This window comes from Channa argus, chromosome 17, assembly GCF_033026475.1.
Source record: "Channa argus isolate prfri chromosome 17, Channa argus male v1.0, whole genome shotgun sequence".
Taxonomy (NCBI): domain Eukaryota; kingdom Metazoa; phylum Chordata; class Actinopteri; order Anabantiformes; family Channidae; genus Channa; species Channa argus.
This window is the reverse complement of record NC_090213.1, coordinates 4,408,936-4,426,810: the sequence shown is the minus strand read 5'-3', so window position 1 is coordinate 4,426,810 and position 17,875 is coordinate 4,408,936. Positions and strand designations below refer to the sequence as shown.

The following is a 17,875-nucleotide window of genomic DNA, read 5'->3' as shown; positions in this document are numbered from 1 at the left end:
CACAATGATTCACAGATTTATTTTGTTATTATTATTATTATTATTATTTTTTGCTGCACCCTCTTTGACCTTTTATTTTGAAAGCAGCACGCTTCCTCCATAGTATTTAAATCCTCCTAACTTGACGCACCCGAGCCTGCGGACTTTTCCAGAAATTCTGTAATTTATTGGCAGCAGCAAACAGAGCTGCTGAGCAGGGAGCTTGTGATTCATCCTGACCGTGACTCAACATTTAATAACTTCACATCCACTAATGCAGTTTAAACTACAACAATATGCAACTAGGTATTTTATTGTTGTCAGTTTCATTGTCTTGATTTATCTGTTTGGTCTCTAAAACATTCACAAATTCCCATCATTTAGTTGAAATGTTAATCATCTTTTATTTTGGGCTGGGTTGTGATGGTTAGTGTGAGGGGCTTACGGCATGGAATGCATTGTGCCACCGGGGGTCCTCATAGCTTTAGAAGTGTCAGCCCTTGATTTCCTGGAACATCCATCCCATGAGATGACACAGCTCTCAAATGTTGTTTGTTAGGATTAAAGGCTTTTGTTTAAAGACTCCTCACATGTGAATAGACAGGACTTGACTCAGCTCTCCTCACCCGCCACATCATGGCTGGTCGTGTTTTGACCCATCTGTTGTTTTACATTCCCCAAAGTCTCCTCACCGTTACAGAAAGTGACGCGTTAGTACAAGCTGTCTTTCCTTTATTTTAGAGGCTGTAAACCTCTACGACCTCTGAGCGGTTTGGACCCGTCTCTGTGTTGCATCGTTGTCCTGCAAACCATGTGAAACAAAAATCCAGGTTTTTGGACTTTAAATGGGTTAGTTTGGGAACGTTTTTCTTAAAAAGATTCAATTCTTGCATTTATCAAATAGAGTTTGCAATAGAGCTTTGTTTTCTTAGGTTAATAATAGATGAAATTCTTAACAGCTTTTTTCAGAACCTCCCACACTCTTCTGTTACTGTTGTGCACTTAAAGGCCTTTATCCCAGCAGAAGATATCAGTGTATGACAGCCAGAAAAGCACAGTGCATGTAAGTGTCCCAGCTCAGCATGCTGTGCTTTTCTTTCTGCAACAAAAAATCTTGAAACTTGTAAAGTGATGCAACAATGATTTGACAAGTCAACATGCAGTTTTGAAAATGACCACAAAGAACTAAAAAATGATCAAAAAGAGGCACACGGAGGCCAAACATAGACACAAAAGGAGCACAAACAAATTAAAAAGTGACCACAAGTGACAGTGACCACTTTCTCTCACTGGGGCCTTTTACTGGTTTTCATTTGGATGACGTGACGACGTGTCCTTGTGTGTCTCTGGGCAAGACATTGAACCCCTAACAGCCCATTCCCGTCCCCAGCTGTGCAGTGTAGGTCCAAGCCCAGTAGAAATTGGCGACCCTGAACTCACAGCATAAGCCGAAAGGACAACAAAAAAAAAAAGTGAACCTATAAATATGCTGTAACGGATGTAATTAACTCCAATAATAATAACGTTGGCTTCATCAGTGTTTTCATCATTTAAGGTTGAGGTTCTACTCAAGTTGTTTGAGTCTGTTCTTTTTGAGGACTCTCCTCCATCAGTGTAGAAACCCAAATGTTTCACTAGGTGGCAGGAAGTCTATTCTAATAAGGTGTCATCCCTCAAAGTCTTAATACAGTCAATGTACATCATTGGGCTGTTATGTGCAAAGCTGATAGATAAATGTTGAATAATTGGACTAAAGCCAAATTGCACAATAGTAATCAGAAATAGTGCTATCAATGTATTGAAAAAGCAAAAACCTCATATGAGGCCTTGTTGCTTTACAGTCATCCACAAACCCTCCACCCTCCCTGTTCCCACAGGAGAGGTCAAAGCCTTTAGGAGTCCCCGAACCTGTAACAGTGATGTAACAGTGATGTCATCATTACACATGTGACATGTCGTGGCCGAATAATAAGTGGTGACATCGTGGCCAGTTGTGATGTCACTACTGCCACTCAAAAGGATGTCGTAGTAGAAGAAACAAAGCTTTGTGTCAGTAGCTGTCAGTCTGACAATGACATGTGTATTTAAAATTGCTACAGCAGCACCTCACATAACGCAGGCGGCAATATCACTCAAGGAAAGTGCATTTGCGGAACAAACACACACAGCTGCAAGCTGTGTTCAGTTTGTGTTGGTCAGTGTTGACAGTTTACTAGCAGCAGATCCTGTGTGACTAATCCAATTATCTTTCGCGTGACCTGTTGCAATATTGTGTTTCGCTCCACTAAACTGTGTGTGTGTGTGTGTCCATTCTGCACCAAACACGCTCAACATTTAATTAGTCCTGATCCGAAACCGTGCAGCTCTGCAGCTGGTGCTTAACCAGTGGAAACACACATACACAGACACACCGACACACACACACGCACACGCACACACACACAGACACACACACACACACACACACACACACACACACACACACACAGACCGACACACAGACAGACACACACACGCACACACACACAGACACACGCACACACACAGACACACACACACAGACACACACACACACACAGACAGACACGAGACAGACACACACACACGCTCACACACACAAAGATGATCTCTGAAGCAGCTGTTCTGCTGGTTTCTAACACAAAACATAATTATCACATCATCTTGGTACTGAATGAACCGTGACTGACAGGCTGCTGGTTCACTTTAAAACATCTGAATGGTTCTGCTATCAGTGTAAGGGTCTTTCTGTGTGTGCATGTGCATGCATACAGATGTGTGAGTAAGAGTGTGTTAAAGTATAGATCCACTAAACTGAACTGAAGACACGCGCATTCAAAGGCAAGTGACTTCACGATCCAGACCATCTGAGGCCCACTGGCCATTAACTGACCTTATGGATTCAAAATAACTCTCATTTAGTTTTTCAATTTCTGATTTCTTAAATGTCCTGATAACGATGGTGTAATCAGAGTGGATTTGAGATATTTGAGATAGAATTCGTTGTGGTTTCGAACATTTTTGAAACAGCTTCTTTACTTTTTAATATCATAAATCACATTGACTGACGGAGACACTTGCCTTCTTTTAAAGTACTAGTATAAGCAGAGTAATTCCATGATGCCCAACAACCTCATCAGCTGAATGTGAGTGTGAGTGTGTGTGTGTCAGTGAGAGACTTACACCTGCTGTTAGTCTTCGACATTTTCTGTGAGCTGGAGCCTGCTGAGAAGAATAAACTGGTGCCAGATAGGGATTACAGCTCTGACATGTGTGTTACTGTGTGCGTGGGTAGGTGTGCACTCTCAGAGACTATTTTCCTGTCTCACATGCCAAAGCCAGAGATATTCAAGGTGCTCACCCCACAACGTTCAAACATTTGTTAGCAATCAGTCTCGGCCGCAAAACTAGACTTTTAACAACACACACGACCCTCCCTCCATCTCTCTTTTTTTTTTTTTTTTTTGGTCCCTTTGCCAGATCCCTCCCTAGTGTTCCAGTTTCCTTTTTCTCCACCCATCTCACTTTTTCACCGCTCATCCTCCCTCTCTTAAAGTTCCACATGGTTTTCTGTCTGAGGAGGTTTAGTTTTTACAGGACCTGGACCTGGAGAACGGTCATGGCAGAGAGCTGCAAGCAAGCGCACATGTTCACAACATAGAGGAACTTGATAGACGAAAAAAATCTAGTTCTTACATTTTCTGATGTGTCAGCTATGCTTTTAAAGAGACATTTAAAGTGTTTTTAATTTTCAATTCTGTGGAACCAAGAAGTTTTTTGGACATTCTTCATTTTTGGAATTCTGCCAACCGCTGGACAACATTGCATGAATGATTTAAACTTCTTTCACTTGGGAATTAAATAAATTCTGTGACATCACTACAACCTTCCAGCTGACAGAGAAAGTGGACGAGTTGCTGTTTAAGGATTCCTGAGGGAGAAACCATGAAAGGTAAACCACCTTCTTCTTATTCTGTGTGAAACATCACTAACGACCACTTTTCAGGGAAAATATTACCAATGTTCAGATGCACATCCCACTGTGAAAAATGTGTGGCACGGGGGCAAACACCTGCACAGAGCTCCAGATTGTCTGCTCTGAGTCCTGGTGGTGGTTTGGTTTCTGAGGAAGTGCCGCTTATTGTTCTTGGGCGGGAGACTTTGATCAGTCAGCTTTAAATATCTGTATATGTGTATGCACACACACACACACACACACACACACACACACACACACACACACACACACTACTCTGTTTCATAAACGTAAAATGTTCTACCACAAATTTCCCTAGATTTTCATTTAAGTAAGAACGTAATATTAGAATTTGAGCTTTTTCCCAACATAGCATGACAGCAGAGCTTCCACAGCTTTGAAGAGGACAGAGGCAAACTGAAGGGGTGGGCTGACAGGGAGGATATATCAGGAAAGAGGGAATGACAGGGAGAAATGAAGCCCAAAGAAATCCCACATGTTGGTTAGCAGCTGGAAAAGATGTTAAGCTGTGTTGACATCAATTACCAACACTAAATGGCATATGATTGACCTAAGAGTAACTTTACATTTTAATTTTGTCTGTCATGATTCTTACTGCATTTTAGCTCCTTTAAATGTTCTGAGTCAGTGTGTTCATTACTGAAACCATCAAACTGTTCACCTGGAGAAGGTGCTTGGACAAGGTAGTGAAAGCACTTTTTTTTTTTTTACTTTAATAGCACGACACAGACATAAACATATTTTTAACACATTTTATTTTTTAATCTTAAACACACACCGTGAACACACTAATCAAGATCTGAAACCACACACACTCTGAAATCGCTCATGCTAAACGAGATCTCAAAGCAAAACAAAGATGCTAAAACGTGACTTCGGAGGTAAACAAACATGGAGGTGGTCAAAAGGCGTTTCTGCTAGAACACGTGTGTGTTTTGTACTGAGAAGCTAAAGAGGAGAGTGGATGAAGCCCTGGCTAGGAAATCGCAGTCAGCACAGTCTGTATGTTTTGCAGGATGAGCTGGAGATATGTGGGAAATAAAGTTTGGCTGGTGGAAGCTATGGCACTACTGCTTTCACACTGCAGGATTTCAAGTTGTGAGACTCGGCGCCTGTTGGGAGCATTAAGGTCACGTCTATAAAGCCCTCACGCTGCAGAATCATTTGGGCAGAAAAGTGGCTCCAGCCAACCTCAGGAACGCTGCCCTGATTGTTGGACGGAGTAAATGAGATGCAAAATTGTCCTGGTGCGTGTGGCCAAATGTTGGGACTCAGCTTCAACACTAAAGTCTCGATATCGGTCATTAATAAACAATGTCGTCTGTTCGATGTTGGCTGTTAATTTAGTTGTCACTAGTTTATATTATAAATTTTTTTCCATTGAATTAACTTCGTTTGTTTCTGGTCTCTTTTACACGGCGAATTAAGGGAAGTCAAAGTAGGTTTATAGTTAAAAAATAAATAGAATTACACAACCAAGAAGATTGTGTCTCAAGCAAAGAAGCTGTCTTGGACCATGAGACTGAACAGCAAATTAGCCCCAAGTACTGTACAGGAGGTCTGTTACTGTGGTTTCCAGTCCTGCTGAGAGTGAGTCCAGCTGTGTCCAACCAGAACAAAACATGCTGCCTCATACATTCCTTAGGAGGAGGGGGGGGGGGGGGGGGGGGGTGGAGGGTGTGAAGGAAGAGGGAGGTAGAGGAGAGGGGAGAGGGGAAGGACAGGAGGCAGGAGACAGGTGTATGACTGGCAGAGGAGAAGGAAAGAGTGAGTGCAGGGAGGCACAGCCACTGTTTTTAATGCCATTTGTGCTGTGGCAGCATAAGAAATGTACAGTCAAAGCATTTTGAAGAGGAATTAAAAGGAAAACAGTATAAATGTGGAATTGATGGGTTCTTTTCATTTTTCCAATTTGTAGTTTGAGGTTCCTGGTTTGCGCTAATCTCTTTCACCTTCCTTCGAAAAGCGTTTCTTACCTCTGTGAAACATTCCTCTGAGCATGTGAAATTTGAGGGCCAGTGAGAAAATATTAAAAAGCACTTAAAAAAAAGCTTAGAGAAAACTGTACACACCCTTTTGGCCTCAAAGCCCCGTAAACCCAACCAGGCTTGCCTCCGCCTGGCTGTCCAAAGTGGTTTTGTCCTGACAAAACATGATGCGTTTACGGGTTTCTGAATCGGAGATCTCCCGTTTCACAGCTGAGCCACAATAAAAGAACATTCCCAAGTAATAACTTGTCTATAACTTCAGCAACACATACCAGGTGTTTTTTTTTTTTTTGCGAAGAGACCACACATTCCAGTCAGAGGGCACCTAAATGTCTTGGGTGTCCAAAGAGGAGCTGGAAAGGAGCTTTTGTTTGGCTTTATGAGTTTTGGTCAAGACCTCCTCTCTGATCTGGAGCAGGGCCCTTCTCGTCACTCCCAGGTTCTAGGGAAGGCTGGGATCTGCTGAGGTCCTGGAGGGGGATTTCCAGGCCAAAATCATTTCAATGAGCTAACAAAAGCTAGGAGCACTGAAAAAAACCTGTGCATCTTTATGTAGGGAAGTCACATCATGGAATGGTATGGAGGCCATTCAGGGCATGTTACTCACCACAGAGCAACACTTTGCGCAATCCCCTGCTGTAATCCAGAAGGGGAAAGAAGCAAGAGAGGGTGGGAAAGTCCAAAGTCCTCAGGGATAAAACCACCATAGAGAAACCACAAACATGAAGTGATGCTGATGGTTAGCTGACTCAAACACCAAAGGTTTGATGGTGAAAGACGATGAGAAAGGCTGATTGACTCCATGTGCATTAGGAGCTTTTTTTATTGTTTGTTTGTTTGTTCCTGTGAGCTTAGACTCTACCTTAGGTCACCTGGGCATCTGGCATTATGGAAGTAATTAGATTTTCTTTAAAACATCTGTCTCACGTAGGCCATTTAAATTCAGTGGTAGCTGTGATAATGTACACTATCAAAACGAAAAGGTCAACATACAATTTGTACACGGAACAAGAACTTTGCAGTTACGCCGACATTCACAGAAAGCAACAATCCCCCCAAAGTCTTTCATTTTGGGACTTTGCATGTCCAGTTGTTACCCAAAGATTTAAGAACATAATTGTGCCTGGATGTGCTATTAAGGATGACTTTTGAGATTGTGTTCCCATCCCATGGGTTGTTTGTTCGAGCAACAGGTACCTGACGTGAAAGAAATGAAGCAGTTCTTTTAGGTGAAACCATGACATTGTCTCTAAACTTAACCACGTTTCTTTTATGCCTTAAACCAAACCAATCTCCACCACCCAAACCGCTTGCTTTGCACTGCTGTAATTCACCGTTTTTGATTACTCTTTTGGACAAAAAGTGCGTAGACAGATACTTTATTTATCCCAATGGGAAATCCACAAATTCCAGCAGTATCCACAACCTCAAGGCAGAAAGGCAATAAATCCAGGAAAAAAAGGAAGTCAGTTTAAGGTAACCGGCATCGATAGGGTGGCATCTTAACCGATGTCTGCAGCAGTGGGGGCGCTCGTTCAACAAATGCTTCTGTGTCTCGTTTAAGCCCAGGGACGAACATGTGTGGTTGTTTAGGCAGAAGGTTGTGCAACGTTTTGCTGCATCTTGCGCCTGCATCAACTTACACCTGATTTAGGAAAATGTTACAAATGTTGATACCAGTCAAATAGAAGTAGATCTGTTTCCTTCGATTGATGCTTTCAAAAATGAGTTGGTATGAGGCTTAAACTTTTCTTTATTTTATTCTTTAACTTATACATTTTGTCTGTTGCAGCTTTTTTATTCTTTGGTTTATGTTCCTTAGTTCCTATTACAGGAAATATAGTGTTAAATTATATATTTTAAAATGAAAGGAAATGTAGAACTTGGCCAATTCCATCATGCAGAACTGCGAGGCATCGTCTTCTAACGTGCTTCTGAAACTCATTTATGTTCTTGTGACTGAGTTTTTTTCCTTTCGGTTTATCCCGTGAGTTCAGGGTCACCACAGCGGATCATTGTCCGCATGTTGATTTGGCACAGTTTTTACACCTGACGCAACCCTGGGGAGGGGAACGGGCTGTTAGGGATTCAGTGTCCCACCCAGAGACACTTCGACATATAGCCAGGGCCGGGGATCGAACCACTGACCCTGTGGTCCATGGGCGACCAGCCGCCCTGAGTGTTTGTGAAAAACCTTCCCAGAAAAGTAAAGGCCACTAGGGCAGCAGATTAATGCCCAAAGATTTGGAATAAGATGCCCAACAATAACATGTGTGCACACACACACTTACGGCCACGTAGTGTGACCTCCACAGTACTTCACCAAAATTATTCAAACACAGAACGTGTAATCAAAACATTATTTAATTGTACTGTATCATTTCTGCCACTGGCAGCAGCGGCAGCAGTTATTTTCAGATCCGGAGCCTTGACCGGAGCAGAAAGCCGGCTGCTTTCCAGATAACCAGCACCAGGTGTCAAAATGAGATTGAACTTATGACGTCATCTGTGTAAAAATTATTCTTGGCCGAATGTGGAAATGGGGTCATGTTCCTGACTCAGTATTATATCCTTTGAAAAACAACTTTTGGAAATAATTAGATTCTCTGTCGCCTGCTATAAATACACGTCCTCACAGCTTGTTTATTTCAGCGTTCTGTGTTTACGGCACGTCAAACTGTGGTACATGTTAAGTAATCGATGTTGCTAATACCCATAAGGATAAATAGAAGAAACTGAGTCTCTATCCACATATTTACATTTGCTGTCACTGCTGTGCTGTGCCATGTGGTGCATGTTTGTGATTAATCACAGAGAGAAGTGGCTCTGTCTGCAAGAAGTGAATCTCAGTTGTTTCCAGGTTTGGTGTGTCATTTGAACTGATCTGATCTGTTACAGAAAACAAAGTGTGCTGAAGATGTCACGAGAGGTTCATGCAGATTCTCCACGTTTGTTTCATTTAGGAGACTTTTCTTTCCTCGTTGGGCCGAATTTCTGGAAATCACTGTGGTGCAACGCCAGATGCTGGTTTGGTATTTGATAAATTGTTTGAGTTCTGGATTTCATTTCTGTAGCTGAAGGATTCAGCTCTTTCATCGGTTAAACACACCTGAGTTCACCTCTGTAGCTGCTCAAGCACCAAAAAGTCAAACTCCCATGACATTTTGAAACATGTAAAAGTGGCAAACAAACAGTGTTTTGCTGCGGCCTGATGGTAAAAGTGTGACCGTGTACATTTGTGTGATGCTGCTGTCTGCTCAGTTCTGCCCTGTGTGTGTTGGACAGGTCCACTTCCTCACTAAGGAGACAGACATGAGGGCTTTTTCCACAGCGGCGCGTGAAAACCAGAGAAAAGAGCTGCAAAGAGACTTTTTTCCATTTTTCTTCCACCCGCTTTTACCTGGTGTAGTCGTCAGGTCATGAGCATGAGTAAACAGTAACCCATTCACACATTCAGCAAACACAGCCATCAGCTTTCCATTTGCATCATGTGCTCTGCCTCTTTAGCTGCTACTTGCTAATTGCACTAATGACTTAGGCCTTGACTTTGTTGGTGTGCTGCTCTCCGTGGGACACGTAGTGTACAGAGGATTTATCTGAGCTTTATCATCTCGTTTTCCGCTTTGAGCCCCCCTCCATCCTCCACCCAAACCTGACCTCAGATGTTCTATCACTGTCTCGCATAAACATTTATCTCAATGTGGTATTTGCACCTCAGATGTACTTCTATTCTGTTCTATTTACTAACATTGCTTTGGAGATTTTTTTTTAAATACTTGGCTGCAGGGTGATTTTAGCAAAAAGTAAATCTGTTGAAAGCCAAACTTTATATTCTGGACAAATGTCTACGGGCTTACCTTGTTTGATGATATGTGAATGCTGGCATACATATTTGAATCATACTAGGATCTTGTAAAAACTTGTGATGATCTGCAGTAAATGCACACTGAAGAGTTTTCTGACATCAACAGGCAACTAAACTGACACTTTACACTTCTGATTATGAGCATTTTGTTGAGTTCCTTATATTGAATATTGCAACATCTGACCGAAACCTGACACAGTGTAAAACATTACACGTGAATTCAGTTACGAAGTTACAAAGTCACTTTAGCAACTGCAGCTTCAAGTGAAGAACAGAATCTTTAAACTGAGAAAAGAAAAAGAAAAAGTTTACTGTTACTGTTTTTTCCTGAGACAAACAGTGGCGTTAACATAATCCTGCATCTGAAGGCTGAGGGAGAACTCTCGTTTTTAAGTTGAGCAAGCGGAGACAGATTTTGCAGGACGAGACGAGCCAGCTCACCGTGAGACGGTAACATAGTGTCAAACTGTGAACAACACAGCAAACAGCCCATCTCTCTTTTAGTGTGGACATCTGTGTGTTTTCCATCAGAGATCCCACACACACCGTTTTGGTTTCCCAGACATCAAGCTCCACAGCCACAGTGCCTCAGGTGTGCAGGTGCATAGTACAGTGCACAGTTAACGATGTGCCGTACAGACGCCATCACTGTTACGTTCACTTAATAAAACATGGGGTTTATTGAATTCTGGGGCTTGAAAATAAACAGACGTGTGTGGTTTATTAAGCCCTCTGCTTATATTTCAGCGTTTGATGACAACTTTCTCCCCCAAAGAGTCGTCACACCAAATCTTTCTCATACTGCAGCTCAGAGAAAACACTTGAGCCGAACAAAAACATGCATATTGGTTAAGATAGCAACACACCCTCGATCCGTTGCAGAGCCTTTGGGAGGGGGTTCGGTGATTTATGACAAGGGTAATAAAACTCGCTGGTGTCCTAATGTTTGTGTTGTGTCTTTTTGTTCTCCGTCACAGACAACAATGGATATGAGAACCAGCTTTTCAAAGGTAATGATCAAGCTGTTTTATGAATACTTCATAAACCAGGTCACCAAAAGCAGAAATTCCAGTATTCTCAGAGAGTGGAACATGTTTACCTTGTGTTTTCAGAGGAGGATTTCACTGGAGAAGAGGAGGAAATGCCCCCATTCCGAGGTGAAAGCCACGTACACACATGGACACAAGTCTATCAACAATAAACAGTCGTCTGTAATCTGGTTGAATTCATTTTAAATTCATTAATGCATTTTTCTGAGTGACATTTTGTCTTCTGTGTGTGTGCTTGTACATCTGCTATGAAAATCTCCTACTGCATGTCTGACGCAACTATAGTGACACTTGAAAGTATATGTACACAACAAAAATGCAACCTAATAAAATATAGGAGACAAAAAAAGCACTTATTCAAACCTGATCCAGTCTGAATGATTTGTTTGTGGCGAATCTAATTAATTTGAATGGGAAAACAGAGTCAATGGGATCAGGTGTGAGTCTGAGAGGCCCTGCCCTGTTTGGAGGAGTGAAATCTGGGTCTTTACCATCACTGTACAGCAGGTTTATAGAAATGTTGGCTTCCACACATTTAGAAGATCTTAGAAAGAAGAAGGGTTGTTGATTTTCGCCAGGCTGAGAAGGCTTTTCGAAGAAGCACTTTAACGTTCGGTAATAGCAGGGTTATATTTCAGATGTTCCCTGCATAATGTTTAAAAGCAATTTTAAAAGGTTTCATTACAAATAAAGACCTCGCATTCAAAATCATACTTAGTGCTTAATTCAATAAAGTAAAAGTATTTGTTCCCTGTAACGTTTTCACACACTGGTACATTGTTCACATCACTCAGAGAAAAAAGTCACGAATGCTTCACATCACACAAAAGCACAGGTTTTTCAATTAGTTGTTCACATTCACACATTGATTTTTCGGTGTATTATTTAACGTATTTCCAGGTCGAACCAGAGGTGGATGTCTGAGGTGCCAGCAGAGCCATTCTCTGCAGCTGGCCATCAAAGTTCTTTACGGATTCGTCGCGTTCCTCATCATTATCGTGGCAGTGCTGGCATCACTCGGTGAGCTCAGTTGGCTTCTTGATTTTCACTCAGTGAATAAACTGTTGATTCAGATGGCAGTCGTCCAGCCGCACACATGGCAACCAGCAGAAGTGTCCCTGCCAAACCCGCATCGTGACAGCTGAAACTTTCGAGCAGGTTGAATGTGTTTGTGTTCTGTATATGCAAACGCACTATGAAATAGACCTGCATTAATCTCAAGAGGGTGATGATGAAAAAAGTCTGCGCACTGACATTACGCTCACACACGTTACAGTCACTAAAGTGTTGTTGCTCTCATGGGAAATAAGTCGAGGCAGCAGGACCTTCCATCACGCAAAGCACTGTTTTGGTTACATTTGTTTACTAATGAAAACTTTATGTGTTTTGCTGTCAGGGGTTGAATTACCGTGTCCTGTTTTTACTCCTTTAAATACTTCCTATTTCCTCTTTACACCACAGCTTATGTTAATCATTCTGTTTCCACTCACCGTAAGGCAGATTCTTCTAAGCAGTTTTTATTCCCTGATGGTTTTGACTTTGCATTTGTTTTTGTGTGTGTTGAGTTGTGGTTTCATTCAACATTGACTGACAGGACATTTCCTGTTTCTGTTGATTACTTCATTGATTTCTTCATGTCTCCAGTGTTCAGGAAAGTTGACAACCTGGTAGAGGAGGAGACCATCAATCACAAGAAAATTACTAAGGTTCAACAAGGAATAGAGGGTAAAGCAAACACACACATGGTTACCAGAGGATTTAGTTTTGCATATTAGACGTATAGAAGTCATGTTCTTACTCTCTCTCCTGCCTCTTGTCCTTGTCGTCCATGTTTTTCTTTTTTGCCTCATCTCTTAGATCTGAGGTCCATCTCTAACTGCTCAGGCTGCCATAGTGTGACTATGTGCAGTGAGGAGCTCAGCAGGCTGAAAAGAGAGTTTGAAGACCTTCAGAAAATGATACTGGGACAAGAACAGGTACCGCGGACCAAAAGAGGTTCAAGCTGCTTGTTTTGATTAACTAAAACCCCCCAAGATGTTTAATTTACAATAATATGAAAAAGAGAAAAGCAGCATCCCAAACTTCCTTTCTCCCTCCAGGTCTTGGACCAGGCCTCCCAAACTCAGAACGCCCTAAGAGCCTCCAACAACCAGCTGACAAGTGACGTACAAAAACAGCTGATCTCCATCAAACTCCTCAACCAGTCGCTGGAAAGATACCTGGATCAGGTGGAGGGCTGGAAGGATGTGATGGAGGAAACTGAGGAGAAGATGAAGACTCTGACGGAGGATCAGTATGAAGTTAAAGCTACAGCACAACAAGTGAACATGACCGTGGCAATGAGGTGAATATTATGCAGCAGGAAAGTGACAGATGAAAAGATACTTTCTGATCTGTGCATGTCACAATCAATTTAATTATGGTTTATTTTGCAGCTCTGATGTCAGTTTGGAGAAAGTGCAAATACAGGAAGACATATTTACACTGTGCTCAAACTTTTATTAGCTGCTGCTGTCTGCTTGATTCAGACTATTATGTGTCTTTAACCACATCGGATGTGTATAAAATTTGAACTGGCGAAGTGGGAGTTTAATTAACAGCAGACAGGAAGCCACAGCAAAAGAAACAACTCAGTCTTCTAAATGTTCTAATAAACAAATGATTATTTATCAAAGAAAAGTGCAGAATAACAATGGTATAATTTAAAAAAGGCACCGCTGCATCTCAATTGCAGCACATCTGGGACTTTATTCTTTTTTTCTTTAGTTTTAACCTGTTCAACCTGTTAAAAAAAGCAGAATATGGGAGCACAGTGTTTTGTTTTATCATCTGCACATCGCATTTCTTCTGTGCTTTTTGTTACTTCCCAGTACAATGTGGATAGACGCCCTACAGCGGAAAGCAGAGGAGGAGACTTTGGTTCTCCAGAAGTTGACCAGCGACTGGCAGAATTACAGTCGGGTTCTGAGCGTCATTAAATCCAACACAAGCAGCACCATGCAAACGCTGCGTTACCTCCAAAACAACGTCATAGCAGATCATCAGAGAATAGCCATGTCCAGTGAAGTGTACTATGACCTGACTCAGCAGGTGTGCATACATGTGTTTGTAGCCTTCATTAAAAATGTAATTTCAAAGGCAGAGTTGTGATTGTTTGACTGACGGAGGCTGTAGGAAGCGTGTAGTTGTGATGGTTGAGTTTTGTGGTAATGGACTAGATAAGAGTTTGTCAACATGTTTTTCCCAGGTCATGAACCTGCAGATGCAACTCGACAATGTGACGTCTTTCATGGATGAACACGAGGAGAACATGCACGACCTTCAGTACCATTCCAGGTAACACATGTACACACACTTTTTACTAGTATTGCTGTGAGTTTATTCATTTTATTCACTCACAATCATCACACAATGACATCACGCCAGTGTGCTGCTTTCTTGTGGAGGCGTGAGCCAATGCTTAACTATAAGGTGTAAGCAGGCATGCAGCAATGTTTTTGGTGGATATTCCTGTATAATTGCTCAGGTGTAAATACTCTGACAGTATTTGTACTTCTGGTCTGGTACACTCCACACGAAATAGACTTGACGTGCAAAGCCAGACAAAAACCTGTAGTGTAACCTCATTCAACTACCGTCTTAAGGTACTATGAGAACCGGACGGGTGAACGTTTCTCTGCCTTGGATGGACGTCTAAAATCTATCGAGATGGAGATCGAAACGGTCTCCTCCAGCATCAACGCCACCATCATTCATGTCCAGAGCATGTACAAGTATACCAGCATCGAGAGCTCCTCCTGCCAGGGTCGCCTGGGCAGACACGCAGAAGAACTACAGGTTGTAATGATTTACTCTGCTGGTAAATTCATCACGTGCACAGAGCTCTCGTGCTGCACAGAAAAACCTTACATTATTACCATGACACCCAACTCTATAACCCATTTCTGTTTTCTAGTAACATAGTGAGGATATGTTGACAATCACACATGGATAGGATCTGCCAACATCAAGTTTATTATAGTACAACATTTGAATTGAATGTTGTACAATTGAATGACAATTGAAACACACTAATTCATTAACATTGCTTACATCGTGCAAGTCGGTTGTCCTTCTTCTTCCTGCTTGTTCTTCGTGTTTGTAATCGTCTTGCTTTTTCTTTTTATCCTCGCGCAATTTCTGCAGAGTCTCAACAACACAGTGTTGCTACTCCTCCACTTGGCCGACACACTGAGGCAGCAGAACATGTTTCTAAATGTTCAACTAGATATGGATGTTAGAAACTTGTCCATGGTGATGGAGGAGATGAAGCTTGTGGATGTTCACCACACCCAGCTCATCAAGAACTTCACTATATTGAAAGGTGCAGTAGATGTCATATAGTAAAAAAAACAGAACAGCATCACACATTTAATTATTTTTTTAATTTCACCTCATTGTTCTTTATCAACAGGTGCTCCTGGACCACCGGGGCCCAAAGGGAACCGTGGTGAGACCGGTCCAAAAGGACCCATGGGACTGACTGGGACCAAAGGAGACCAAGGCCCCTTAGGAATCCGTGGATCTGCTGGAGAGAAGGGCCTGGTTGGGCCCAAAGGAGAACCCGGTGAGGCAGGTCCCAGTGGCAATAAAGGAGCAGTGGGGATCAAAGGAGCCAAAGGGTCCATAGGAATTCCAGGACCAAGTGGTGAGAAAGGGCAGAAAGGGGACATGGGCCCGCCAGGTAAAGACGGGGTCCAAGGACGCCCGGGGCCTCTTGGAATCCAGGGTCAGACAGGGCTGCCAGGGATTATTGGGCCAGCTGGTCCAAGGGGAAAACCTGGGCCTGCAGGACCGCCTGGACCGCCAGGGCCCCCAGGCTTGCCTTATCCCTCTGAGCGACTCAACCCCCAGCAGCGGCTCGTGACGCCTGCTGCTGCTGGGCCTAAGGCACAGTAGAGAGACGCAGACCCAGAGGTGATTTATACAAAGAAGCTTACAGATTATAGTCAGCTATGAACTGAGGGAATGGGATTGTGCAAGACACTGAAACTTTATGAACAAATGCAACAAATCAAATTGAAGATGGAGGTTCAAAGGAGACGCTCTGCTACATAAAGTGTGGACGAAAAAGAGAAAACAGAACAGCTTCCACAGATTGAACTGAACTTTGAAAATGTGGGCTGTTTTTGGATGGAAGTTGAATTCTGGGAAATTGTTGGAAAAACCTACCTTCATACACTAACTGGCTCTCACTCTGTAACAACTTCATAAATAATATTAAACAACCCACCTACAGTAGCAGGCAAATTCAAAAACGAGTTTCTACCAGAATTAAAACCATGTTCTGAACTGTAAGACTATTTAAAACATATCAATTGTTGAACTTTAAATCTAGCCTAGTTGAAATTACTGGAAGCAAAGATGTGTTGGAGGTTTTTGTCACGATGACGAACAAAAGCTCCCACTGTGTGACTAAATTAGAGACGACTTAAAGGTTTTACACTCCCATGCACCGTATGGGCACAAACAAATTGTCTTTTCTGTTCTTTCTTACATTATTTTCACATTGACTTTTTCTGATGGGTGCCACTTTAATGGTTCATTTGCCATGTCAGAGCAGGAACTCTGAAAACGTTTTTTTCTTCATTTACTGCTCATTTTATAGTGTAATCTGTGATTCAGTAAGTAAAGCTGAAGAACTTTTAGTCTTTGGTGTTTAATGCTACACAGCATTTACCTCTGTTTTTTGCGGTTGTTGGACAAAAAGACAAAGAAGGGAGTAATAAGTAGTGCTTTTCTCGACTCCTCTTGATTTGTTTATGAAAACTCAACAAAAGTGGGAAATACAGTAATTTACTGTAAGATAGGAATATTCTTTTGCCAGGAAGTCATTAGCCTAGCTTAGCATAAAGGGGGGAAGCAGCTAATGATCCAAATGTCACAAATTTCTTTTTTTATTTATGTGTTGTCCTGTGACTATTTCTTGACAAGCAGAAGTCTATTTTTCCAGTATTTCTGTGAAGAGCATCTCCACGATGCTACTGCTCGCATTAAATAGCTACAACACAACTCCCCCTAAAATCCCAGTCTGCACTCTTTATTTTCTTTTGATTCATAAATCAAAAATATGACATAATTGGAAAGATTTAGAGATGCTGGGAAGTGTATTTTTTGGAGCGAGTCAGGCTGGACACTTACCACCTTTCAGTCTCTGTGCTAAGCTAATTGCCTCCAAACCAAGCTATTATTTTTTTTGGAGTGGGAGAATAAAGTAAATAAAAATATTCTACAAAATTGTGAGATCTAAAAGCTAGAAAGGTCAAAACATTTTTAAACACATAAAGAAAAAGAAGAAATGCAGTTGTACTTTGTTTTTTTTTGCAACCGGAGTCAGATTGTACTATAATCACCCGTGACAGCAGGATAAGGACTTTTATTAAGATGCAAACACGAATATTCAATTATATTACAGGTTCACAAAAAAGCGAAACATACTCTTTTTGTCTTGTTTTTATGAAATGCGACTGGCTTGCATCGAACTTCAATAAAAGCTTTTTTTCTAACAGTCTTGGTCTAGTCAGTCTTCTACTGTTTTTCCAGAGCAGGGTCCTATTGTCACCCTGTGAAGGAAAGGGAGCGGCTGTTTCATTAACTCAAAACACATGTCCACTCCGTCTGTTATGTTTTTGAGGTCGGCTGTTAGCGACTCAAAGAATTGTCTAAATTTGCTTTGCTTTTTCTAAAACTTAGGCAATTTACATTTCACAGTAGAATATATGAAATTTCAAGATTGAAATCACTGTATGATGATTACTATACGACACCGACGGGTGCAGTTGTGTTGTTATAGAAAACGGATGATAACCTCCCGGCGGCAGGCTGTGGTGAATGATGTATTTTCATAGCATTTCTTTTTCCTTCTTACTGCTGTTACTGTACATGACAGGCCTAGTGGGATCTCGGGAACCTGATCTCCAAGAAAAACTTCCTTCAAGAA

General features: G+C 41.8%; 1 protein-coding gene across 1 annotated transcript; it reads left to right on the top strand.

Moving 5' to 3' along the window:
- The first annotated feature begins 3,551 nt into the window (after window positions 1-3,551).
- scara3 (scavenger receptor class A, member 3) lies at window positions 3,552-17,445 on the top strand. Its single transcript, XM_067482805.1, has 12 exons — window positions 3,552-3,949; window positions 10,825-10,857; window positions 10,960-11,004; window positions 11,797-11,916; window positions 12,541-12,621; window positions 12,754-12,872; window positions 12,996-13,240; window positions 13,767-13,986; window positions 14,144-14,232; window positions 14,541-14,733; window positions 15,082-15,259; window positions 15,350-17,445. The coding sequence occupies exons 1-12, from the start codon at window positions 3,943-3,945 to the stop codon at window positions 15,832-15,834; spliced, it is 1,815 nt and encodes a 604-aa protein (XP_067338906.1). The 5' UTR covers window positions 3,552-3,942; the 3' UTR covers window positions 15,835-17,445.
- The last annotated feature ends 430 nt before the right edge of the window (window positions 17,446-17,875 follow it).